This window comes from Gasterosteus aculeatus, chromosome 17 (assembly GCF_964276395.1).
Source record: "Gasterosteus aculeatus chromosome 17, fGasAcu3.hap1.1, whole genome shotgun sequence".
Lineage (NCBI taxonomy): Eukaryota > Metazoa > Chordata > Actinopteri > Perciformes > Gasterosteidae > Gasterosteus > Gasterosteus aculeatus.
The window spans coordinates 19409039-19433591 of record NC_135705.1 but is presented as its reverse complement, the minus strand read 5'-3'; the positions used below and the strand labels follow the sequence as shown (position 1 = coordinate 19433591).

The window sequence follows — 24553 nt, the reverse complement described above, 5'->3', positions numbered from 1 at the left end:
CTAGTATCTGGTTTATATGTTCAGTGTAATTAACAGGTTTATTTGTCTGCACTCACACCTGTGAGGCAAATTTGTGATTTTGGGCTGTACAAAATGAGTTGAATATTATGGATATGATATTAGTAAAATCGTGTCATGTTATATGAAATATGTTATGATTAGAATGCGGTAGATATTAGATGATGAATGTAATCTATTATATGCCATATTATTTTTACTTGAAGTAGCTCATTGAAGGTATTGTGCTCTCGAAGTGAATAAAAATCAGTTAGGCGAGCGACGGTTTTCAGATTCGACCTCAAGAAGGCGCCCGAGAGGGAACGAGAACAACAGGCAACGGACTCGCTGGGCTGACTAGACTAGATGATCTAGAGGCGAGGAAGAGGAGTCTCTATTCCGTGGAATATAGCAATATTAAGAGCGTGATTCACTTCTGTTAGTTATTAAATCGTCTTTGATACTAACTAGAGTCAGCTGACTTGGAAAAGGCCTGAGAGAGGTCACAGCTACACTCGGTACGCAGCCAGCCCGTAAATCTTCAGACTATCGTATCTTTATTCAGCATTTTACATCTACACTTTAGAACCCAAAAGACCTAAATACTGAAAATTTAACGATGTTAAATTTACCTGCTGGTCTGTACAGTTCAAACTGATGAGTCAAGAGGTCACTGCCCTCAACAATTAAACAGCTTTAAAAGTGCGTTTGATCTTTGCATGTATTCATTCATAGGAGAGAGTTTAAGTAATTATTTTTTCAATCCGTTTTATTGTCATCACCAAATTGATCAGACAGAGAAATATAGGGTGTCAGAATATATTTTGGCTTTTGTTTTCAACGAATCCAATACACAGCTTTTCATGAACCCATGTTAAATTCACAAATACATCAACCAATAATAAATAAATAATCTTCCGAATTGACAAATAAATAGTTAAATAAATTAATAAATACACAAATACTTTTTGTAAACGCACAAGATATGTTTGAGGTAAATTAAGAGCTCGTTGGCATATAAAATAATACTGACATTTAAATTATTGCAATTTCAATTTATAAAAAATAATATAAAATATTCTATACTTGTGAATTTCATACATAATTCCTGAATAATTTCAAGTGAGGTTATTGCTTATATCAAAAGGCAGGATTACGATGCATGCAGGTGAAAGCCCGAGAAGAAGCTTTTCTCTGACTTTCTTTGTATGAACTATTAAAAAGCGTATAAATAGAAATGAAAAAGAGGAATGCATGGCCATCAGTCCTCAGAGCTGCAGTCGTCCTCCGCTTGCTGCCCCTTGAAGCACGCCGACTCGTAGTGCTTGTTCAGATAGGACTTGAGGGCGAAGCTCTTGCAGCAGCGCTTGCAGGAGTAGTGCTTGAAGGCCGAGTGCGTCTGCATGTGGGCGCGCAGGTTGGAGCGGTCTGCGAAGGCCTTGCCACAGTGGGCGCATGCGAACGGCTTCTCCCCGGTGTGGGACCTCATGTGGCCCTGCAGGAGCCAGGGCCGACTGAAGGCTTTGCCGCACACCGTGCACTCGTGCTTCAGGTCGTGGGTCAGCATGTGCATGGCCAGCGCCGGCATGGACACGTACACCTTGTGGCAGGTGGGGCACTTCCGGGCCTGCTGGCTGTCCAGGCTGCGGTGAGTCTGCTTGTGTCTGCTCAGGTTGGAGGACGTGGCGTAGGACTTTTCGCACTCGCTGCACACGTAGCGGCCTTTGGGTTTCCCCTTCACGGGGCTGCGGTCTGGCGAGCTGACGCCCTCGCTGCTGTCCGACCGGCTGCCCCCCTTGCGGGGACGCCTCCGGCTGGGCCTCCGGCGGGAGCGTCCGTCGGAGACGAGGAAGGCGCCGATGCCGCACGACTCCAGCCCGGGGCTGCTGGCGTCCGACTCCGCCGTGCCGCTGGAGACGGGACTGTCCGGGTGCTCCATGTCGTGGTCGGAGAACTCCTCCCCGCCGCTGCCACCCGGGGAGTACAGGGGCAGCGAGGAGAGCCCGGTCTGCTCATGACCCGGCTCCTTTGTGGCCTGCAGCACTGACGGGATGATGTAATCGTGGATGTATCCTGGGGAAGGACGAAATACAATTTATCAAGAGATGCACCGTCGCCATCGTCCCGATAACCTCTGATGAAAAGTGCCTTCGTACCCAAACGCCCAATCGATAGGAATCCTACAGGAAGCTATTTGTAAGAGCGAGGTTCAGCAAGCTTCAGGATTGAAATATTAATGAGTCTTTGGGTGCACATTTCTGAACCCAATCAATACGTCCACTGGCTTCAACAAGTGCTATCGTAGGGTCGGAAGTAACGGGGGAAAGGCGCATTGTGGCTAAATATAAGTCCGGCACAATGTGCTGACATTGACAAAACAGCCGGCGGAGCAGTACTTTGGCTGCCCATCGATCCACCTGTCGCCGCCTGGCAGCAGCAGCACATCTAAATCTGGGAGGGAGGGGGGCCGGGGGGGGGGGATCAAAACACAGCGTCTCAGCAGTGAAATCCCCTCAATCACTAAATCATTTTAATCAGATCATTCCCCATCTGTGGCGTTTTTGAGAGCATTCATGAGTGTGGTGAGGGGGGGGGCATTGAGTGACAGGTGGAGGGAGGCAAAGAGGGATGGGAGAGAGAGTGTGTGTGTGTGTTTGGTGGCGGGGGGGTGGGAGGGGGGGGGGTGATCTTGACAGCAGTCAATGGTATATTGAGCCCACTGCCCCCACCCCACCCACCCCAACACACACACACACACACACACACACACTGGAACACAAAGGGAAGCAGACAGCTGGCATCCTAAATCTGGGGGACAAATGATTCAACTTGAACACAAGATGTGTGATGCTGGTGGTGGAGAGGGGTGTGTATTGGTTGGCTGCTTAAAGCGCACATTTCTTTGGATGTTTCTTAAAGCCAAACACACACGCACACAAACACAAAATATGGTTTGAATTGCGGGGCCGCTCTTCACACCCCGCCTCCCCCGCAGACGTCCCGCCGAGGAGCCAAATCTACTGTCTGCCGATGCACTGCTCATGTTGCACTTTATTGAATTACCTGCAGCACTCTCTATTTCCCAGTCAATACCCATCTTCTAAAAACCCTGTTCCATCACCTCTCGCTGCTCCGCATATGGATTGTGTTGCTGCAATCCTACTCCCTGTGGCTATCTAACATCCTGCAGGATCAGATGGAGAGAGATGAAGAGATGAACTGGGGGAGGAGGAGGAGGACGGGGGGGGGGGGGGGGGGGGGGGGGATGAGAGAGGAGAGACTCAAGGGCAACTGCACCATCTAAGGACAACACAATCCCATGTGGCTATCTGCTTTCTCCCCAGCGTTGTTTTTCTTCTTCTTCTTCTTCTCTCTGTCGGACCTGACAAAGACTCGCGTCAGACGGCGGCCTAATGCGCGTGCACACGTACGTCTCATCATCCGGGGGCACAATAGTATTAAAGCCAAAGGCCGCCGTGTGATCTGGTTGGAGCATTAACCAGATTGAGCCGGCGTGACCTGAATACTATTTAGCATCCGCCGAGTTAGAAAACAAAAGTCCCGAGGCATACGGAAGGGGGAGCGAGCTGCGTCTGTGGGTTCATTTCTTTGGGGTGGAGGGAGGAGGGGGGAGGGGGAGGTGGGGGGGGGATTTCCAAGAGCGATTAGGGAGCAAAGAGAACAACACGAACAGCGTTGCATGGATCCCTGACTGTCGATTCATGCCATTTTTTTGTTGCTCGTGAGACGGATCGTCTCCAGAGAAGGAGACAGCAGACACAACAAGTTCAAGACGCAAGTGGAGAGAGTGAACTCACCGTTTTCGCTCAAGCGCACCGCCAAGTTGGTGGCGGACTCTGTGATGGCATGCGTGACGGTGTGCGAGTCGTCCCAGTGCTGCTGGTGGTAATAGTTGGAAGACGAGAAATCGTGAACCTTCGGCTGCTTCACCAAAAAGGAACGTGGCATTTTCTTGATTAAGAACAAAAAAAACAAAAAGCTGTTGCTAGATCCTCATAGAAAATCGGGGCTACGGATAAAACAATAAAAGACAAGAAAAAAAAAAGGAAGAAAAGAAGAGAGAAACGTGCTCAGCTCGCGAGCGGCCTTCCCGAAAGGCCAAACGCCAGAGGATTGAAGCACAAATCCAAAAAGGTTTACAGAGAAATCTGCACTCAAAGGTCTAAAGCCAGAGGGGAGAAGAAGAGAGAGAAATGCAGTGAAAGCAGCAGGAAGAGAGAGAGAGAGAGAGAGAGCGCAGAGGACAGGGAGGATGGAGAGGAAGACAGAAAGTGGCGAAGGAGAAACAGAGGCAGAGAGAGAGAGAGAGAGAGAGAGAGAGAGAGAGAGAGAGAGAGGGAGAGACGGCCGGACGAGCTGAGCTCAGCACTACTGCAGCCTTTTATATGTGGGGCACAAGCCCCAAAGATCAGGTGGTGCTTTGGAAGAGGGAGCTGCTTAGCATTAATCCATCAAACATCCCCGGGGACACACATCAAATTACCACGAGCCGTCTGTGCTTCTCCACGCACGCACACACACACACACACACGCACACACACAGAGCAGTCAACTAACCCACCACATCCTCCTCCTCCTCCTCCTCCTCCTCCTCCTCCTCTCGCCCCTCGCCTCCCCTCTCCTAGGGAGGGAGGGCAGACAATAGTGGTGCAGAAGCACGTGGGTGACACTACACACAACATCTTGTCCTCCATTGTCTTTCAATGAAGTAGCTAACACAATTTATGCTGCCCCAAACACACACACACACACCCCTTACCGCTAACAGCGCCACCGCCTCCCATATTTCATCATCCTCATCATCACACACGCAGCTCGTTGTGGAAATGTGAAGCGGCAGGAAGCGAGTCTCGGTGTGTCCCTCAGATTACGGGATTGGGTTTTGTGCATTTTCGTCAGATGTGGGTCAGAGACACTCACACGCATTCACGTCCCCTCATGCGTATTCTTGTGCGCAATATCACAACTTTAAACAGTAACGGCGTCTGCAGTGGCAGGAATTAAACCCTGTCATGTACTGAACATTGTTTTAACAGGATTATCTGTTTGTTATTTGTATTTGTATCTGTTCAAAGCATTTAATGAAACCAGCGATTCAGAACGTTTTGCTGACTATGAACAAAATCCATATGTTTTCATATCATTGTTCATGTTATTGTGATCATTATTGTTATAATTGCAAATGTCGTATTCAAGATGCAGCCCAGAGAGGGATATCTGCCATATAAATGTAAATCCTTCACAGTTCTTTATTATTTGGATGTTTTTTTTGTTGAGGCCAGATATTATTGCAATACCTACAGAACAATAATAAAAAACTATAATATTTTTGGCAAATTAATTGCTTTTAAAATCTAAAGCAGGGAAGCATTGAAAGAGCCTGTAACATTGGCTGTTTATCTGAAATAATTTCCAAGGTTCTGGGGTTATTTACATGATATTTTCATATATGAAAAGAAGCGGAAGAGCAGTGTCTTAAAAATACAGAACCTCAGCTGCTTCTGCAGTTTCATTTTTAAACATTGCAGTTCATCCTGCTATTAGTTACTCAAGGATTTTGAGGCATGACACAGCAGCGTGTAAGATATGTATGTATGTGTAAGGCATACACATTCAAACATGCAAAGGAATATCTTTTTATTTGAACTGTATTTTCTTTTATAGAAATCAGCAGTTTAAACATTTATATTTTTCACTTCCATCCTCTGTTGTCCCTGTTTCTGACAGGTGTATGTTCCTCTGAAGACCCCTGAGGCCTCCGCAGCCATATCACCCTCACCGGGATAAAAGTGACCCCCACAGTGACTTCCGGTCTGTCAGCTGTGACAGGCCGACCTCCGTGTGCCTGCAGGGTCACAAGGTCACATTCTGGTTAGCCACAGAGACGTCCGGCTATCAAACCTCGTCCGCAGATGGCTCTGCAAGATGGAGCTGAGTGAGGCTGGACCATAAAAAATGAAATTTAACGTCCCATGACAGATGTCAACACGTATGATGAAACTCTAAAGTTAAAGAAAATCAAAGATGCTGAAAAATGTTAAACAACATCCATCTTAACCTGTGAAACAAACAATCTAATTTAGTGCTGGACATCGGTTACAATTTTTAATCGCGGTTAATCACATGATTTTAATTATTGTGTGCAAACTTTCCATGATGAATTCATGGAAAGTTATGCAAACAATAACAGAATTCCCTCGACACAACAGCTGTTAAAATATTTGTTGCAAATCTTTAAATTAATATAATCAAATATAAAACCAAAGCTTTTTGCCACTGCCAGGGTATTAATGTTCCATCAAGACTGTTATGACAAAACCAGTTACCTTTGCCTAAGTTACCAGCTAGCCAAGTTAACATATTAATCTACATCGTTTTCTTTTTGTGTCTGAACAGGTGCCAGCATTAACATACATTTGCATTTTCTTGAATCTATCTGTTAATCACTTTGGTTCTATCAACTCCTCTGTGTGGAAAACCATTTAAAATGAAAATAGTAATGAATTAAAAGGTAAGATTTAGCTACCTCTCTCCATTCCTCCCGCAGTTAAGCTTGAAACGCAGCTTTAGCCCCGCCCTCCAAAGCTCTCATTGGTTGCGATCCGAGGTGATCCCCTCCCAAGTCAACCTCCTGTGACCCTTGGTTTGTCTCTATGAGTATTCACATTATACAACTTTTTATTTTTTTACTACTAAAAAAATTGTGTTACGTTGCTGTGATGTGATGTTGTTACATTGTGTTGTTATGTTAATGTTGTGCGTTGTACGTTGAGTTGTTATGCTGCTATGAAGTGATGTTGTGCTGTTGTGTTGTTATGTTAATGTTGTACGTTGAGTTGTTATGCTGCTATGAAGTGATGTTGTGCTGTTGTGTTGTTATGTTAATGTTGTACATTGAGTTGTTATGCTGCTATGAAGTGATGTTGTGCTGTTGTGTTGTTATGTTAATGTTGTGCGTTGTACGTTGAGTTGTTATGCTGCTATGAAGTGATGTTGTGCTGTTGTGTTGTTATGTTAATGTTGTACGTTGAGTTGTTATGCTGCTATGAAGTGATGTTGTGCTGTTGTGTTGTTATGTTAATGTTGTGCGTTGTACGTTGAGTTGTTATGCTGCTATGAAGTGATGTTGTGCTGTTGTGTTGTTATGTTAATGTTGTACGTTGAGTTGTTATGCTGCTATGAAGTGATGTTGTGCTGTTGTGTTGTTATGTTAATGTTGTACGTTATACGTTGAGTTGTTACGTTGCTGTGATGTGATGTTGTGCGGTTGTAACACTTTCACAGTGGTTCTGTTGGTCGGTAACCACGTGTCACTGTGCATTTCTGCATTATTGATTCGAGGCTAATTTGAGTTTATTCATGAAACGTATTTTGGGTTCGGACGCTGCGTAATTCAAAGTATCACGTGGTTTAAAGAAGTACATAATCTCTTCTGCTGAATGCATCCTGGAAACCAGATGGACCCGTTGGTGGTTGGAGTTTTCTCTTTGAGGTCTGTGAACAATATGAAACGTACCTTTGTTTGTAGGCACAAACAAACAGGCCCGCCAAGATGTTTCATCCTCTTCCTGTCTTGCGTTCACGTGTTTTTTAATCCTACATACACATTTGAATTTGCTTAGTGATGTCAGAGAGAAATCCCAGAAGATCGGTGCGATATCATCAAACAAAGCAAAATAAGGCCTGTTTTGGCACAAAAAAGCCTCCATAATTCTTTGAATTTGTAACAATGTTTGCCTTAAAGTCGCAAAGAGGAATCACACAGACAGACATGGATTATTTCTGCCCGCTGTCGCTCTTGCGTACGTGATACTGATTGCCGGCTCTGATTAAATGCATGTTAAGTAGCGTTGCGGAGAATCCGCCCGGAGTCTGTCTGTCTGAGCCTGTTGAGCTGCGATAAGTGAGATAATTTGTGTTAATCACATCCAGTCATTAGAGAGCCATCTGAAAAACAAACGCAGGTCCTTTTCACCGAGGCATCTTTTCAGCACCTCACCCCAAAAAATCTCCCACTACGCCGCGTTACAATGAGGCAGCTGCACGCCAGTGAATGACAGTGATTGTCTCTTTTCTTTTAATCAGCACTCAGTGAGTGAGGAAGAGGAGAATCCCCCCTCTTCACTCTGCATGTTTTTTCAAGGGTTGATTGCAGTTCGCCGTGTAAAGTGATTTATGATTTATGTTCCGACACATTTCATATATATATATAAATATATTTTGAAGGCAACCAGGTTTGTGTTAGCGTCGCTCCACTGAGGTTCGTCTCACACGCAGAAGCAAAAAACGAAACCCCTTTAAGTCAATTTGGAAGTGGCTGGTTAAAGTCTCACACAGCCGGCGCCTCGAGGGAGGTGGGGTGGGAGGTCACAGCAGAGGAAATGAGGGAAAGGCGCGGAGGCCGTTAGCCGGGGTGACTGACAGATAGATGGAGCGGGGATGCTGATGAGGCCGACCGGGACGCCAAAAAACAGGGGAGGAGACGGTGTTCAACTGCATTTTAATCTAGTCGGACCTCAATCCTGATAAAAGGAATCTGTCCATCTCTCCCGGCCCCATTCTGCGGGTCATCAATCACTGGAGTCGACGGCCGCTGCTCCGGTTGGATGACAGGGTCTCGGGGGGGAGGGCGGGAGCTACAGATGCCGTCCGAAATGGAGAAAAACACAGCTGCAGAAGAGAAGTACGGCGAGCGCGTCGGACGAGACGCACAGACAAACAACAGGTGCATCATTATTTACACAAACAATGAGTCTGAGATTTTACTGTCCTGTCTGCGTATGTTCCCAACGTCAGATGAGCATTAAAGAGCTGGCCTCAAGGCATTGTTAGCCTAGCTTAGCATAGAGACAGGGAATCGATTTTCCCGATTTGGTCCAGAACACCTTTGCAGCTGAATAATAAACCTGTAAATTAAAAGAAACGTCAAGACAAAAACGCGTGTTTTACTATTTCACAGCGAGATGCGATTCCACTGTGAGCTGCAGAGGGTCGTTTTAAAAAGCACCGCTTGCTGTTTGCCCCAGAATCCGATCTCCGGGTGTCGGCCCTCCGTCCTGCACCGTCCATGCGGCGCGTCTTCGCCAATGTGATGCGTCGCGGCCTCCGTCCTGGTGTCCTTGCCCCCCCCGGTATTGACAGCTATACCTCGGACACCCGCCTCGGACTTCACCCTGCCAATAGTGCAGCGGGTTTCTGGGGGAGGAAGGGGGAGGGAGGGAGGAGGGGGGGGGGGGGGGCACACACCGCTCCTCCATTTTCTGTTCAATACACAATCAAGTGATGGTGTCAGTGGGGGTGACATTGTCTCTACAAGTGTCATTTGCCGGCCTTGAGAGCACTTACACTAAATGGCTCTTCGCCAAATAGCCCTCCAGCGCCGGCCGCTTCAATTGCACTGTCAAAAGGAGAATTACCTGCCGCCGGGCCCCTGAACGGGGGCCCTCGCCTGATAAAGGACGCCGGGAATCATTTAGGCTAATGTCTCCGCATTAAAAGTGAGGAATGGAGGCTGAACCGCCACATCTGCACCAAAACAAGGGACCAATCAAGCTCCGGCGATTTGTCTTAATTGAGAAGCGCGTCGCAGGAAAGAGCGTGTGTGCTGGGCGGGGGGGGGGGGGGGGGGCTCAGTGGGCTCCAGCTGTAACGCTACGGCAACAGACTGCCGACCTCTTGTGGGACAAGGGGGGCCCCGAGGGTGAGGAGGGGGGGGTAGGAAAAGTGAGGTGGGGAGGTATTGTTGGGGGCCTTTCACCCTCACACGCCCTTTGTCTCCTGGCCATCTGCTGGGGTTTCATAATACGTGTGTGTGTGAGGGGGGGGGGGGGCGATACATTCCGTCACCTTCTAACCATCCGCTCACCGGAGGCCGCAGGCGCTCCGTCACACTGGGGGGGGGGGGGGGGGGGGTGACGGCGCTCACATCGCTCTCCATTTCCCAGACGCTCACTTGCCTTTATTGGTCATTTGCTGGAGGAGCCGGAGAAGTTGTTAATGGCAACGGCAATCTGCAGGATTCCATTCGTCAGATTGACGGGTTCTCGGCAAATGTGCTTTTAGTGTTTTGTCGGGAATGTGAGCAGCCACGTGCTGCTTGCTGGGCAGAAATGTCTCCGATTCCACAACACCATTTGGACTGGATCCTTTTGGAGGGTAAATTAAAGCTTATTTTCCAATATGTGTTAAAGATGAACAGTAAATAAAAAATAATATTGGTAAGTAAATAAAATGAAATAACACCATTAAAGTACATGTGGATTCTGTTTTCCAGGTTTCAATTACTAGAAACATTGAACAGCAGTTCTAAATACACTACAGCAAAAAAAAAAATCAATAACTGTAATCGTACGTCACTTACACACACACATACATACATTTATGTGTGTGTTGCTGTCAGACCCGTGTTTTCCCCTCCATGTGGGAAATACTCTTAACGTAACTGAAAGCAGTCATCACATGGACTCAGTTATACTGGTTTCACTGGGAATGCCCCAACACAATGCGTTATAGACACATTTAGTGTTTATCTCAAGCTCAAAGATGTTGTTTTTAATAGTCTAATATGCGTCCTTATCAGCCACGGCTGCCTACGTAAATAATAAGCGGAAATATAATTATTTTACTCACTTATTCAGCAACAAATGAGTAAAGTAAATGAATTGCAAAGGACAGTTGGACTCCATTGTTTCGGCCACGGTGGGTGTTTATGACTTTGGGGAAGGAGGTTGCACATTCGCACGTTGGGCTTCTGGTCAAGTAGCAAATGTGCAACAACAAGTCAAAGAGGACCGAATGAAAACATTTCACCGCTTTATTTGTCCGGCATCAAAGTTGAGTAATACTGTTTTAATGAAAAAAGCAAAATGAATGTTATATTTCAGCCCATTAATGTGATTATAAAAAAACATGTGTACTCCCTTAAAAATGCAAATGACCGCGCAGGAAAAATGTGTCTCATTTGGCTAATTGGCGCGCTCAGAGTGTGTGTGTGTGTGTGTGTGTGTGTGTGTGTGTGTGTGTGTGTGTGAGGTAGTGACCCCCTAAGCAGATGCTTGGTCCTGAACACACACCCGGTCGTGTGGCAGAAAGGATACGGGGGTATATGTGTCAGCGACCATCTGACACCTCCCTCCACTGCCCCCCCCACACACACACACGTCCACTTTATGCTACTTTACTAACTGCAATGTAACTTTATACTTTATACATTTATCTGACAGCTTTCATTACTGTGACATTAAATACTGTTTGATTCTTTTATGGAGCACAAATAAATATCAGAGTTTCTTCCATTCAGAGGAAAATGACAAACTGATACTAAGAGCAAAAGTCACAGCCTGAAGAGGGAAAGACGTCTGAAAAGCCCCGTTCAACCCGTGGTGTCCCAGTCCACTACCCACATCACATCACCAGTAGATGCTTACGGTGCCACTCAAGTCAGAAGGTGTCTTTAACATTGATGGAAACTAGATAGTGTTATAGATATTATTTACAAAATCATCAATCATTCATAAGGTGTTAATATAACTTCCATCTACAGATCAGATCAGTAACGTTGGTCTACAAAACCCTTTATTGGACACAGGAACTGAAGGCTGTGACATGACGTGTGAGGCAGGTGATCTGGTCACAGATCGTAACCTGTACTGTCGGGTATTACAGCTGCGATTGGTCTCTTCAGAAGAGAGAAACCACCCCTTGTACCAGCTTTACAGTCGCGCTTTGTCTTTATGTTGTTCTGTCCCTTTGTAGTAATTTCTGGTGTTTAGTTTTGGTCTCTCTGTGCGTCTTTCCAGTCGGCACCTTGCGGGCGAAGGCTCTGACCCTCCGAGCCCGTGGGGTCATTCAGTGACTCGTCCATGGCGATGAGGAAACACCTACTGCCAGGAACCTATCGCATCGTTTCTCCTCGAGAGTCCATTAAAGCTTTGCGTGTAGTACGTGAGGGAGTGAAGGGCGCCCAGCTGTATCGCCCGCTGAGACTGATTCACTTCATCTTTTCTGCCCCAACCTCGGGTCACGTGCGTCTCTTTGTCCCGCTCCCCTGCAGAGGGGAGGTGCCAAGGGACGCACCAACAGCTGCAGAATGGGGACGCTGCGTCTGGTTGCGCTCTGCAGCGTCTCGCTGTCGGCGCAGAGACGGACCAGAAGGGCTGAGCGGTCGAGCGCCACGCAGCTTGCTGACTTCTGAAGGAAGTCCCTTAACATGACAAAGTTGTTGCTCACCTGAAACTACACATGTTTCCTCATCTAATTATAGTAAGCAGTAAGCTTGGCATATTCATTGTTCACTTTAGAAACATTAACATGACAAATTCCCATATTTAGCTCCCTTGTGAAATCACGACACAAACACGTGCAAAAGTAATAATGTTTAATTCAAATAAAACCATGCAACCGGTCACCATCACCCTGATTAGATTCAACCCGTCATAAGAAATAAACATCCAAAGCTCAGCGGGCGTTCACTGTGGGGGAGAGGAGCGTTTCCACCGAAGAACAGCAGACAGACGCACGCTCCTCCTGCTGCTGCTCGCCACAGTGCAGTGGTGATGAGGTGTCCTCTCCTCCCCCCAAATCCCCTCCACCTGGCTGCTAACAATCAACCACCATCATAAAGGTTTAGGAACCATATGGCACACAGAAGACTAGAGGCAGCAGCGCCCTGTTGCATACAGTGAATGTCTAGTAGCGGTTCATTTGTGTGTACTGGACATGAAGAGAAGACAAGTCTACTTCACATGGTCGGGACACCTAGCAAAGCACTGTGGGGGGGAGGCGGGAGGGGTACTTTCAAGGAATCTGATTAAAAATAACTGCAAATGTTGTGAATATTTGATATTGTGGCCTACACGAGTCAATAGGTTTTGCTGTAGATTCAAATCCCTCACCGCAATACCCAAAAGAGGAAATTAATAACTGGTACACTCAATCAGCTCATTGGTTATTTGACAATCTGGATGTAGAACACACACACACAGCGCGGAGGTAAGACTAAACAACATTATTGAGATGAACAGGAATTGTGTGGTATTGTCTGGTCTGCACACCCCTCTCTCTGTCCAATGGGAGGCTGGAGTGTGTGTGTGTGTGTGTGGGGGGGGGGGGTCAGTTGCTGTAGACCTGGCCTTCTGGAGGCTGGGAAAGCCGGCTGTTCTCCTTCAACATCATGTGCTGCCTGAGCTCCTGCAGCACCATCCGGATGTTGTAAGAGTTTCTCCACCTGCAGAGCGCCGTCAGCGTCTTTATGTCCACCTGAGGAGAGAAGGAGATCCTTTTTTAACGTTGACAATTCTCCACTGCTGGTAATTTTCTCATAGAAAACACAGGAAACGTTGGGTCAGCAGTCTAAAATCCAACAGGTAGCCTCCTACTAGCAGAGCATGACTCTGTACATGATGTCGGACTGATTCCAAAGGACACCCATCAACACTTGAAATGATTCTTGATCAAAGGGCCCCAATCTGGATACTCACCACACCGTTTGAACTGTGTATGCCGTTCATGTTGATCTTGTTGACGAAGCGGACATGAGGGGGATGCTCCGGGTATCTGGATCCACATTCTATTCTCAGACTGTAGATCCGTCCATCGTACACAGTCTGCGATCGGAGAGAGAGGGGCGCGTTAGATCACGGAGTGAGGAAAATGTGGAGACGTGAACCAGCAGGATTTCACAATCTGACCGGCAGCGATGGCGAGCATTAAGGAGAACTGGAGAGGAATGGGTAATTGTGTCTGGCTGACAAAGTTCTGCTGAAAATACAGAAACAGCCACAAACGCTAAAGTAGGGCTGCCACATTCAATACTGAAGAAACACAAACTAGTCCAAGCCTTCGGTTTCTTCTCTTTTCTCAAAGGAAGCATAGTCCCCCACAGTGTTGCCTCTCAACAAAACATGCACATTTTCACCTTAGAGAATCTTGCACACAACAACATGCTCACACACGTTTGGAAGCATCACGCGGGTGTATTCATCACCGCGACGAGGAACGTCCAGCCACGTTTTTTTTTTTTTTTACTTCATATTCTACCTATGGCTCACCTTGGGTGGGCCAATGATCATGCCATTCCATTGAGTCAGCGTCATGTCGTCATCATTCACGAGGCCCCAGCTCACTGTGCCGTCTCCACCTCCCTTCTGACCTTCCTCCAGTTCCTCCAGCAGCCGAAAGCTGCGGGGAACGACGACGCCTAGACACACACACACACACGATTTAAATTACCAAACAGTCATTTCTACAATAACATGCTTTCAACCTGCTAACCTCCTCAAGGTGACGATAGATTAGATTAACAAAACAGTTGTCCAAGTGTTAACAGGTCAGGTCAAAAAGATGTAATCACACTGTCAATAGTAAGTGTCTGACTCCTTTGGATTTTGTTACATACATCTGCGCTTTGCAGATATGGCCTCGCAGAATCAGTAACTACTGTAGACGCGAGCTTGCTAGAGGATTGTGAGAGTAGAACACTGCACAATTAAAAAAAGCAGTAATTCAGCCCAGGTCTGAAGGAAGCACACGACCGGGAGGGTGCAGCCCTCCTCCAGAGGTTGTGCCAGAAAAGAGACCTGAGCCCACCTTTGCCATCGGGCTGTTTCACAGACACGGCTACATGAAAGGGTGCAGCAGTGAGGACGAAGTCTGTCTCATGTCCTTTCTCTGAGTCACAGTAGCACTTTGACGCCTATGACGTCATTTTGTTACGGAAACACATTCAAAATAAAAGTATGCATTGTGTGAAACACTGAACGACAACATTAAGGAAATTATATTTCTTCACACACATTCAGGAAAACGTTCTTGTGTTTACAACAAATTGTCACGAATATGTCGATAACAAACTAGTACGTTGAGCCTTCATCAGTGACATGGTCATCCTCAGACGGACAGTAGTTCATGTTTTGGTGCAGTTATTAGCGTTGGCTAACCAGTGGGAGAAGCTTAAAATTCCATTGGTCGCCATTTACCGGAGTTTCTTCCATTACATGTCAATCAGGCAGTATGTAGTGACGGTTCACGTGAGATTAGAAGCAAAACTAAAACAGCATTTTCTTTAGGAGGTTTTCTTTCGGACAGCTACGCATCTCCAGCTAGTGCCCCCTAAAAAACGACAGCTAAGCAAACAAGCGCCCCCATGAAGCTAGTCAGGGGCGTCACCGCCTGGCAAACGGAGAAAGTCACCAATCCCCCTGTACAGATGGGATTGGTGATGTGGTGGCACCACGAGCGTAGCCTTCTCTTCTGACTAACTAACGTCATAATTGTAAATCAAAAATAGTTCCAAATAGACGTGCGTAGTGCTGCTCGAATACCGTGGGCCAGTTCGGCTAGCCAAAGAGCTAGCTAGCTAGCTAGCGCTGTCAGTAACAGCATTTCCTCAAGCTACATGCGATGTTTCAAACTGTTAAAACTCATCCACAGCCCGACTTTTGGACTTGCAAAGCCGTTGTGCAGCTAATGTGTTAGCCTGGAAAGTGTAACTCTTCAGAAAAATGAATGAAAATGGACTGTCGGAATAGTTGGTGAAGTCCGCTTACCTGGTGCGGCGGAGGCCGCCATCTTGATCACAGCTTCGCGGAAGCGCGCACCTATGACGTCACCATCGGAAGTTTGTTGTGTTGCTGCGGTTTCAACTTTAAATAGCTCGACTGGATTTACAGCCTATCGCTTCTGCCATTTGATTATTCCTGGTCTAAAAGAACCGTTCACATCTATCTATGCTGACCGTTGTCCTATGCACAATTTCATATATATTAAATATTTATGTATATTTCATATTCACAATATACTGCGGATATCAATACACATAATTGATATCTGCAATGGTTTTTCATTCATAATATACAGTTGTGGCTTGTAACAATGGGAGAGCAGACATATAAAAGCGCTATCGTTCCCTGAATCTGAAAGCCAATGCACATGAATGGCAAAAGTAGCATCACTTTTTATATGAATCATTTAAGTATGATGCGCAATACATTTCAAGTCCAGCTTCAATGCAAAAACTTGTTGAAATACATTTGATTTCGATGTGGTGCTACAGGTTCTTAAAAATGACCTCGGGTGGTACTCAGTGATGGTTACTGAGGTCCAGGTTTGCCATCTGCTGGACATCGCGGATAGTGTCTGATAAAAGGATAGAGGCCTTATGAACACTGATATCTGGAAATATCTCACTGAACACACATGGGGAAAAAACTGAAGGTGTCCTTTTAAGCAGTGCTGGGCCTAAACAGGTATCATATGTATAGCTATGTTATCATTTTGCTTTTTTCATAAATACACAGCATCTATTTTAAATACTTTTCCCAACAGCTTATTATGTCACTGCACATCTCCCTCTGTTACTTCGCTTCCAGTGCAGCTTATTCTAAAGAGCTTCTATCACATTTAACCCCTGTGTCTCATTTCGTCATGAGGACACAAGTACACAACAACCAGCTCACGTTAACTGCCCGGGTTTAGAGATTGTTACTGCGGGGATTATCGCGTGTCTCCCGGCTTTGGTGTGCACCACCAGATTTGCTGAATCTTGATATCTTGCATGTCACGTTTTGGGGATCAGAATCACATTACCAACGATCTATTATGAAAGAATTTGCCTTTATACGGGATAAGAGTTACATTTGTGTCCGACTTTATCCCAACTTTCTTTGACAACACAAACACGTGGTCAATAATGTCACGAGTAACGTATAAACTTATTTTACACATCAGAGCAATCACAGAGGTTCCTCGTTATCCTACAGAAAATAAATTGTCCAGATAGACAAAGTAGTTCCTGAGTACTTTTTATCTTGGCTATTCAATTTCCTGAGCAGAGGCCCAAAAATGCTAAGATATGCTGTAACAAACGTACAGTTAAATTCACAGTTATTAACTGGCAGCTGGTGAAAAGTAACTAACTGCAAAATGAATCACAGTATACTACTGTGAAAAGAATCACAGTAATTAACTGTCAAATTAATACACAATAAATTACCGTGAGATGGTTTTGCAGTAGCTTACTGCTCACAAACACAGTAAATAACCGAATCTCACAGTGTAAGAAAATGTTTTAACTTCATGCTTATTGTTTAATACTTAAAGAATCCACTTTCCAGGGAGGAGCATCTCATCTCAGACAACCCTGATAACGTGCACACAATATTGTGCAGTAAGGCCTGTCTCAATAGCGTGCATTGGGCCTGTCTCAGTGGGGTCCTAATAGGGTCACTAGGGGTCATCACATCAGTGGGCACTACAGGCGCCGTCGTGATATCGCTCCCTAGGCCTCATCTGAGTACGCTGGGGATAGTAGGGTACAGAAAGGCCCGTCTTAGCGTGCACTACTACTACTACTGAAATTGGCTGCATATCCACCGTTTCTAAAATAAAGTCTTGTTAATATTATTGCACCTTCTACAGAACTTTTCCTAAATGCATTAATCTTCATGCATGGAAGAAAAAGTTAAATATGTTTTGAAGGGTGAGTGTTTATTCCCATCAGTTATGTGTCGAAGACCATGAGACTGGAGAGTCTGTCCCCGTTTGGGTACGTGAGAATGAACGTCCGCTTCACTCCGACCCACACCTCCCCCCAGCCTCCCATCCGCCCCCTCGCCCCCTCGCCCCCGGCCCAGCTCCTCCCTCCTCTTTACAGACAAGTTACTTCTTAGAGTGGATGAACTTGGGGGGGGGGGATGAATGGCCCAGTGTTTTTCACGGGGACAGGCAGGCCCATTCACACTCAGCTTTTCCACATTTCAAACTCACTTCTTTGTCAGCGTGCTGTGAATACAGACCTGTGCTGGGAAACGTACGCAACCGAACTGCCGGTCGCACAGACTGAGGGGTCCCTACGGGATCCTGGCTGTGATGGTATCATCAAATTCCAAATAAATTACATACAGTGTTTTGTATTTAGATGCATATTTCAGTGGTGCTTTTGTTATGCTCTGAATAGTCCCCAACATGTTGTATTAATAGCATGTGTTTGTGTTGTTTGTGTGCTGGCGTAATTCCTTCTCTGGAGCTAATCGGCCAGTCGAACACAGCGTCTACCGCTTCTTGTTACTTTGGTTTTCTGACATTCTGTGTCCACCCTCTTACACGCACGTGACACTTTCCTCTCGTAGCACCTGCGGCTACTGTCATTATTATTTTATTTTGTATTATCATTACTGCTATTCATATGTTTTTGAACTCAGTGCTGCTGTACTCTTTTTATTAGCAGTAGCAGTCATGGTCATACTGCTATCAGTTATGCTATTATCTTGACCATCATTTCATCAAATTCACCAACACTAATACTAATGTTTGTCATTAGTCTAATGTTTATTTGCGTGTTACTGTTGTTGCTGAGCATCCGTGTGTCTCCCTCCCCCTTTCTCTTTCTCAGAAATCCAAAAGAATCCAGAGTTTTGTACAATCCAGAATACATTGTAACTCGTTTTATGACATGAAGCTTAATTTACTTAAATATTACTTAATATTTTCTTTATTAAGATATATGACGGTATGTTTTTCAGTTTATCTATGATATATTTCTGCTGAAACATTAGAGAAATTGTTTTATAATATCTGATAACAATGTTTACTGACAAGAATTTATAAAAAATATCATAACATTGATGCTACTGTATTGTAAAAGCAGCAGATAAGACTCCAGTGTTGCTGTCTTGCCTTTGAACTGCATGTGTGTGTGTGTGTGTGTGTGTGTGTGTGTGTGTGTGTGTGTGTTGCTTATCTCGCCCCATTCCTCAATACGGGAGAATCAGGACATTGGAGATGAAAGGCTTCTTTTCACAGTTTTCAAGTGTGTGGTTTTATTATCTCTGTGTGGCCTCCATTGATATGCATCAGAAGTCTCCGACCGGGGACATGTCCTCTGTAAATGGAGGAGTGCTGGAGGAGGACTGGGCCCCGGATAACGTCGCGGAGCACAAGGGAATATGTGCAGCTTCAGTTCCGATCACTGCGCGTTATTACTGCAGAGGAATGGAGACGGCTTGTCAGCAGGTAGGAGCGTGGTTTACCGCGTGGGGTCAACCAGCAGGGGGGGACGCGCGTCCCCGCTCGGCCAGCAGGAGTCTGTAGCGCGCAGCTTTCAGCCCAGCAGCGAACGCTGCCTTCGCGTGCTGCGGGAAATATTGGAAGCACACGCTGACCACACCACGGTAGACGTCTAAATATGACGTGATGTCAGTAAATGCTACTGGTTACCCGACCAGAAAATAACACATATGTTGTATTTAAGTGATGCGAGGGCGAAGACGCCGATGAGCTGCGAAATAACGTCTCGTTTCTTTCTGAAAGTCGGTACATTGCAAGAACGCGATTTCCCCTCCAAACCTGTGCAACGTTTTCTAACTTGCTTCACTCGGTGCCTGTTTTTTTGTCAGCAAGTAAAGTCCTCGTTGTTGTATTAAAGAAAATATCGTTTTTGATTCAAGGCGCACTACCTGAAGTTAGACTGTTTCTTCTCATTGAACAGTTGTTAACTCTCTAGCTTGGAGTCGGAAAATCCGAGGAGCACTTGAAGGCAGCACGTTAAACCTTCTCTTTCGCCAAACCTCCCGGAGAGCTGAACCAAACGTTCCCTCACCCTCCACTCAGGGCTCCGTGTGGGGGAGGAACGTGCCGAGGGACACCAGGCGCAGGACAGACACGCAACACAGCGGTGCTCTCTCCTCTGCTGGACGTGCTGTTTGCTTCCGTCTCCCCGAGGCGCGCGCTGTGTGAACCGGAGAAAGTTTGATGTCCTGCGTGGACGGAGCCGCGGTGGATTTGGGAGACTGAATGAACGCGGTCCGCTCGGCTGAGACGACGCGGAGGACCGAGCGGGACCAGGTGAGTGGAGAGGGGACCGGCAGGCGGAACTTACCGGGTGTTTCTTTTTTTTCGCCCTGTGGGAATCACAAACACTCGTTTCCCTCTGAAGAGCGAAGCGTGTTTCGCGCGAGCACAAAGTATCAATGAAGCCGCCGCGTCGCCCGGTAACCGCGTGCACGCGCGAACTTATTCTCCTGTCATGTTTAGTTCGTTAGTTCACGTTCTTCAGCGTTACAGTTCGCTGAATTTACTCACTGCACTTGTTCACCGGCGGCCAGCGGCCAACAGCGGGCCTGATGCGCAGTGGGGGGCCGTCATTTAACGGCCTATTTAAAACCAAGCGGGCCCAGCATGGTGTCCACCACAGAGACGTGGAGTCCACCACAGAGACGTGGAGTCCACCACAGAGACGTGGAGTCCACCACAGAGACGTGGAGTCCACCACAGAGACGTGGAGTCCACCACAGAGACGTGGAGTCCACCACAGAGACGTGGTGTCCATTACAGAGACGTGGTGGTCTTCGTGGAGACATGAGGTCCATCACGGAGACCTGATGTTCTTCGTGGAGACCTGATGTTTTTCATGGAGACCTGATGTTTTTCATGGAGATCTTATGTCCATCACAGAGACATGATGTTCTTCGTGGAGACATGGTGTCCATTACAGAGACATGATGTCCATCACAGAGACATGATGTTCTTCGTGGAGACATGGTGTCCATCACAGAGACATGATGTTCTTCGTGGAGACATGGTGTCCATCGTGGAGACATGATGTTCTTCGTGGAGACATGGTGTCCATCGTGGAGACATGGTGTCCATCATGGAGACATGGTGTTCTTCGTGGAGACATGGTGTCCATCATGGAGACATGATGTTCTTCGTGGAGACATGGTGTCCATGACGGAGACATGATGTTCTTCGTGGAGACATGGTGTCCATGACGGAGACATGATGTTCTTCGTGGAGACATGGTGTCCATGACGGAGACATGATGTTCTTCGTGGAGACATGGTGTCCATGACGGAGACATGATGGGCTCTGTCGGGGAGGGAGCAGTGTTTGGTTAACAGCTCAGCCAACGTTATCTGACTTTTGTCCACAGAAGTCGTCCCGATGGAGCGGCGTCCTTGCAGCAGGACTTGAGTGATAACGGGGGACTTAATGACGTCACAACAGGCGCTTTCTCTGCATGTCTCTTGGTTACACGTGTCGTAGTTGGCGCCCCGTCACGGGACGGCCAGTGAGAGCGACGTGTTTTTTGTGTTTGTGTCTCACGGGGGGACGGTCTCCTCTCGCAGTTTGGTGCCGTCTCAACGCAGCCATCTGCTGCTGTGGCGTAAGCTGGGGAGTGAGACGGCCTCCCGCAGATGATGAAAAGGATGCTCGTTTATTTCAGATTGGTGGCGTTACGGCGCCCAGGCTTCGCGCCGGTCGCGTCTTGGGCCGTCTCACATATTCTTCCCTTCAAGCAGAAGACTTTAAAAGTCAACAACGGCCGTTGTCATTTTTCACCGTTGAGCTCAAAGCGATTCATATCAGTTCACCAAGCGCCATCAGCGTTGAGCCTCGCCGACGTGTTTGGCGCTAAAGTCCTTCTCCAATAAATACCCCCCCCCCCCCCCTCACTGGTTACTGCCACAGTCAATGTGCTAAAGGTCAAAAGGTGAAGGGGGGGTTGGGTGTGAAATGCTTGTGTTTTCTCTGGCGGGCAGCTGGAGGGACTGCAGGAAGCACGCCGTGTCAAACCTTTCACCTCCCCCTCCCCCTCCCTCCCTCCCTCCCCCAAAACCAAGCAAACACCCTCCATTCAAATGCAGTGATGGAAACATGAGGCGAGAGCGAGGACGACGGGCTGTCCGCGTCATTTGTGCTGTTATTGTGGTGATGGAGCGGCGGCGAGACGTCGAGGACGCGTCGAAGCCTCCGGTGACATGTGATGGTCTCTGGTTGAGTACGTGTGAACGTCGTCGCGGGCGTGACGGAGAGAAGGTGTCGCTCGTGATCCGACCCAGTTGGAAACGTGTGTGTGAAGCTGGACCGACGTGGTTCAGATGGCGAGATAACCGTTGCATCTTTTCATTGTTATTAAAGTTTCATTAGGACGAGCCAGTGACCAAAATGCAATGGGGGGGGGGAATGAGGGCTTGGGGGTTTCAGAAAGCCCCCCTCCTGAGTTCTGGGGCGGCCCAGCTGTGGGTGGAGGGAATGCTGATGAAGCAGAGGGGCAGCTTAGCCCCCTTCCTCCATAATAAACATATCTCTGATAGTTAAGACCCGTTGATCCTCTTGAAGAGTCACAGCATCGGTTTCTTTCTCACTGTTCATCAAACAGCGTCTGAACCTGAAGGGTACGCGGCGCCCAGGTGTGCCCAGGTGTGCCCAGGTGCGGCTCGTCTCCCAACCCCCCCCCTTTGTCCCCCTCGGCTCAGCGGTGGCGTTTGGTGCATTCGTCCAGTGGGTCGCGGATCCCAACGTTCGCAAGGGCCTTTAACCGTCAGGTGATCCACACGTCGTTATTTATTTTAGCGGATCGCCTGCACAGAGAATGCAGAGATTACGAAGTGAATTCTCTTTTCCTCGAGCGCGATTTAGTTTTTTTGGGAGCTTTTGCACTAAGAAGGAAAACATTGACTAATCACGTTGTGCAGAACGGGTGTAGTTACGCTTTGTTTAAAACAACAAGAGGCTCACAGTCTTAACCAAGAGGCAAACAATACTCCACATAGACAAAGCCCAGGGGCATTAGATGCACTCCCTCCATTCTAACGTTTCACAATAAAAGCCCCAGACATAATATCCACTGTCTCATTTTCGCGTTGTAAATACAGTCAAAGCACAGTTTTGTAAAAACTAGCAGACCACAGCCTCTTCCCGTGTATCTCAGGGTGTTAATTCACTCTTATTTCCTGAAAGGTTCATTTTGGAGCAGAAGCAACCAGGGGGACGTCAACGTGAACGTTCTCTGCTCCCCGCTGTTGGCTCTCTCCCGTCGGGGAGCACCATCACCTCAAAGCGGATCAGAGTACCAGCTATTTGGACTGAGAACGCGAGCGCTGCGCTTGCCCGGCTGGGGGGGGTCGAGGGCTCCTCCTCTCCCGTGGTCGGATTAAATACTCAATTTAATTATGTCACTGAGCATTAAGTCGGTAACCTTATCAGAGTGGTCTGGCAGTTTAATGGGACTTTGTGAGCTACCAGATGCACCAAGATTAGGGACAATATGCTGGTGGTGCAGACCCCCGAGCAGATAAAAGACGGGCACAGAATCTAATACCAGGTGCCCCCCCCCCCCCACCCCCCCACACCTCCTGCACTAGACACCACCAGCAGCCTGGAGGACGCTTGGCGAGGCGCAGACTGTAAACACAGCGTCATACGGGGACATTACTCTTCTTGTCAGTGAACTCGTGCGTTTGTTCCGTGACCCCAGCGATCACGCACGCAGACGTGGAGATAAAAGTAAAAAAACAACTCCGGGGGGGGGGGGATGTTTTCTTTTCTGCATATTGATGTCGTCTCAGGCTTATTTGAACGAAAGGCCCTTGAAGTCCCAGCAGCACAATGAATCCATGATGGTTTCCCGTCTGGGCTACTGGGCGTGCTGGTATGAGGAGGTGCCTGCATATTGATGGCCGCTCCGAGCCCCCGAGCCGGAGGAAGGGTCCGTTATCTGAATTATCTATATATCAAGACGCAAAGCCTTGGATCTTTTTTCGGGGGGGGGGGGATTTCCTCTAGTAGCGAGATAACGCTCGTCAGGATCCTCTGAGGGTTTAATTAGAGCGCGTAGCCGGTTCACTATGCAGATATGTAAATGGGAACTGTGGTGTGGATTGTGAAATAGATTTACATGTCGAAACCCCCTTTGAAGCAGCGGGAGAAGTGAATTATTAACTGTCCTGCACACGCGCGTCATGTTGGGTGCGTCTGCTCTACAATTGTTCCGCCATGAATGAAGCTGCTGTGTTCTTCTATGTTGAATTGGTACCCGCGACGTGAGTGTTTACTGGCAATAACTCCTCTACCTTCTATTAACAGCGACACACATTGCACCTGAAGTTTATTTTTCTGTCTGTTCCGTTTAACACGAGGTGAACCATCAAAATTGAATTGAACGCGTGCTTGAAAAGTGTTTGTGTCACGTTCAACAGACCAGCGTGACTACGAGCGTAGTTCACCTGCTCTACACACATCTGGAGAGTAGGATTTAGTCAAGATCCTGAGTGCTAATCTCGGCAGAGACGCCGTGGCCGCCATGGAGAGAACCACCCGGCCCAAAGCCCTCAGTACCTTGTTAAAACTCAAGATGAAATGCTGCACAAACCTCGTACCAACTTCTAGTGTGGCATTCGAAATTAGCTACAACTCTGATTCGGTGAAAATGCAGTAACATCCTGCCGTTCCTTTCCTCGTTTCACGGCTGCAAGCGCAACATTTGACACTTTAGCGCTTGCGTTGTCGCCCGCGCCTGCAGTCGCGCCGCCGTATCGTTTGCCAGCGGTCTGCAGGGCTGTAGGAGGCCCGGCTGGTGAGATAGGGTGACCTGCAATGAGAATGGCTCTGTGAAGATGAGACCTCCACCCGGGGTGGATGAGGGTGGGTGGAGCCCCGAGTCCTTGACTGGGAGACGCCGGTGTCTCTTTTCTTAACCTAAGACGTAGTGCGCTGCATTGCCTCAAGGCCGAGCCTAATCCAAATCTGATCCCAATGG

The 24553-nt window shown here is 47.4% G+C and overlaps 3 protein-coding genes across 4 annotated transcripts in view; 1 reads left to right on the top strand and 2 right to left on the bottom strand.

The window, feature by feature from the left end:
• Nucleotides 1–802: 802 nt before the first annotated feature.
• Nucleotides 803–4466, bottom strand: LOC120835614 (transcriptional repressor scratch 1). The gene is made up of 2 exons (XM_040204691.2): nucleotides 3816–4466; nucleotides 803–2070 (listed from the first exon to the last, which is right to left on the bottom strand). The coding sequence occupies exons 1-2, from the start codon at nucleotides 3964–3966 to the stop codon at nucleotides 1259–1261; spliced, it is 963 nt and encodes a 320-aa protein (XP_040060625.2). The 5' UTR covers nucleotides 3967–4466; the 3' UTR covers nucleotides 803–1258.
• A 7911-nt stretch (nucleotides 4467–12377) lies between these two features.
• On the bottom strand, nucleotides 12378–15713 carry ube2v1 (ubiquitin-conjugating enzyme E2 variant 1). Its single transcript, XM_040204446.2, has 4 exons — nucleotides 15564–15713; nucleotides 14067–14215; nucleotides 13497–13622; nucleotides 12378–13275 (listed from the first exon to the last, which is right to left on the bottom strand). Exons 1-4 carry the CDS (start codon nucleotides 15583–15585, stop codon nucleotides 13129–13131), a joined length of 444 nt encoding a protein of 147 aa, XP_040060380.1. The 5' UTR covers nucleotides 15586–15713; the 3' UTR covers nucleotides 12378–13128.
• A 3803-nt stretch (nucleotides 15714–19516) lies between these two features.
• Nucleotides 19517–24553, top strand: part of plxnb1b (plexin b1b) — a 60907-nt gene continuing 55870 nt past the window's right edge. The window contains exon 1 of one of the 2 annotated variants that reach the window (XM_078092251.1): nucleotides 19517–19857. The gene's annotated coding sequence lies outside the window, so the exon portion shown is untranslated. The remainder of the gene's footprint in view (nucleotides 19858–24553) is intronic. The other variant, XM_078092250.1, reaches the window with a different exon arrangement.

Coding starts and splice junctions, on each gene's coding strand:
- LOC120835614 (XM_040204691.2), bottom strand. CDS start 3,966: ATGCCACGTTCCTTTTTGGTGAAGCAGCCGAAGGTTCACGATTTCTCG. Junction 2,071..3,815: donor GGTGCGCTTGAGCGAAAACG/GTGAGTTCACTC, acceptor GTCCTTCCCCAG/GATACATCCACGATTACATC.
- ube2v1 (XM_040204446.2), bottom strand. CDS start 15,585: ATGGCGGCCTCCGCCGCACCAG. Junction 14,216..15,563: donor GGCGGCCTCCGCCGCACCAG/GTAAGCGGACTT, acceptor GTGTGTGTCTAG/GCGTCGTCGTTCCCCGCAGC. Junction 13,623..14,066: donor TGATCATTGGCCCACCCAAG/GTGAGCCATAGG, acceptor CTCCGATCGCAG/ACTGTGTACGATGGACGGAT.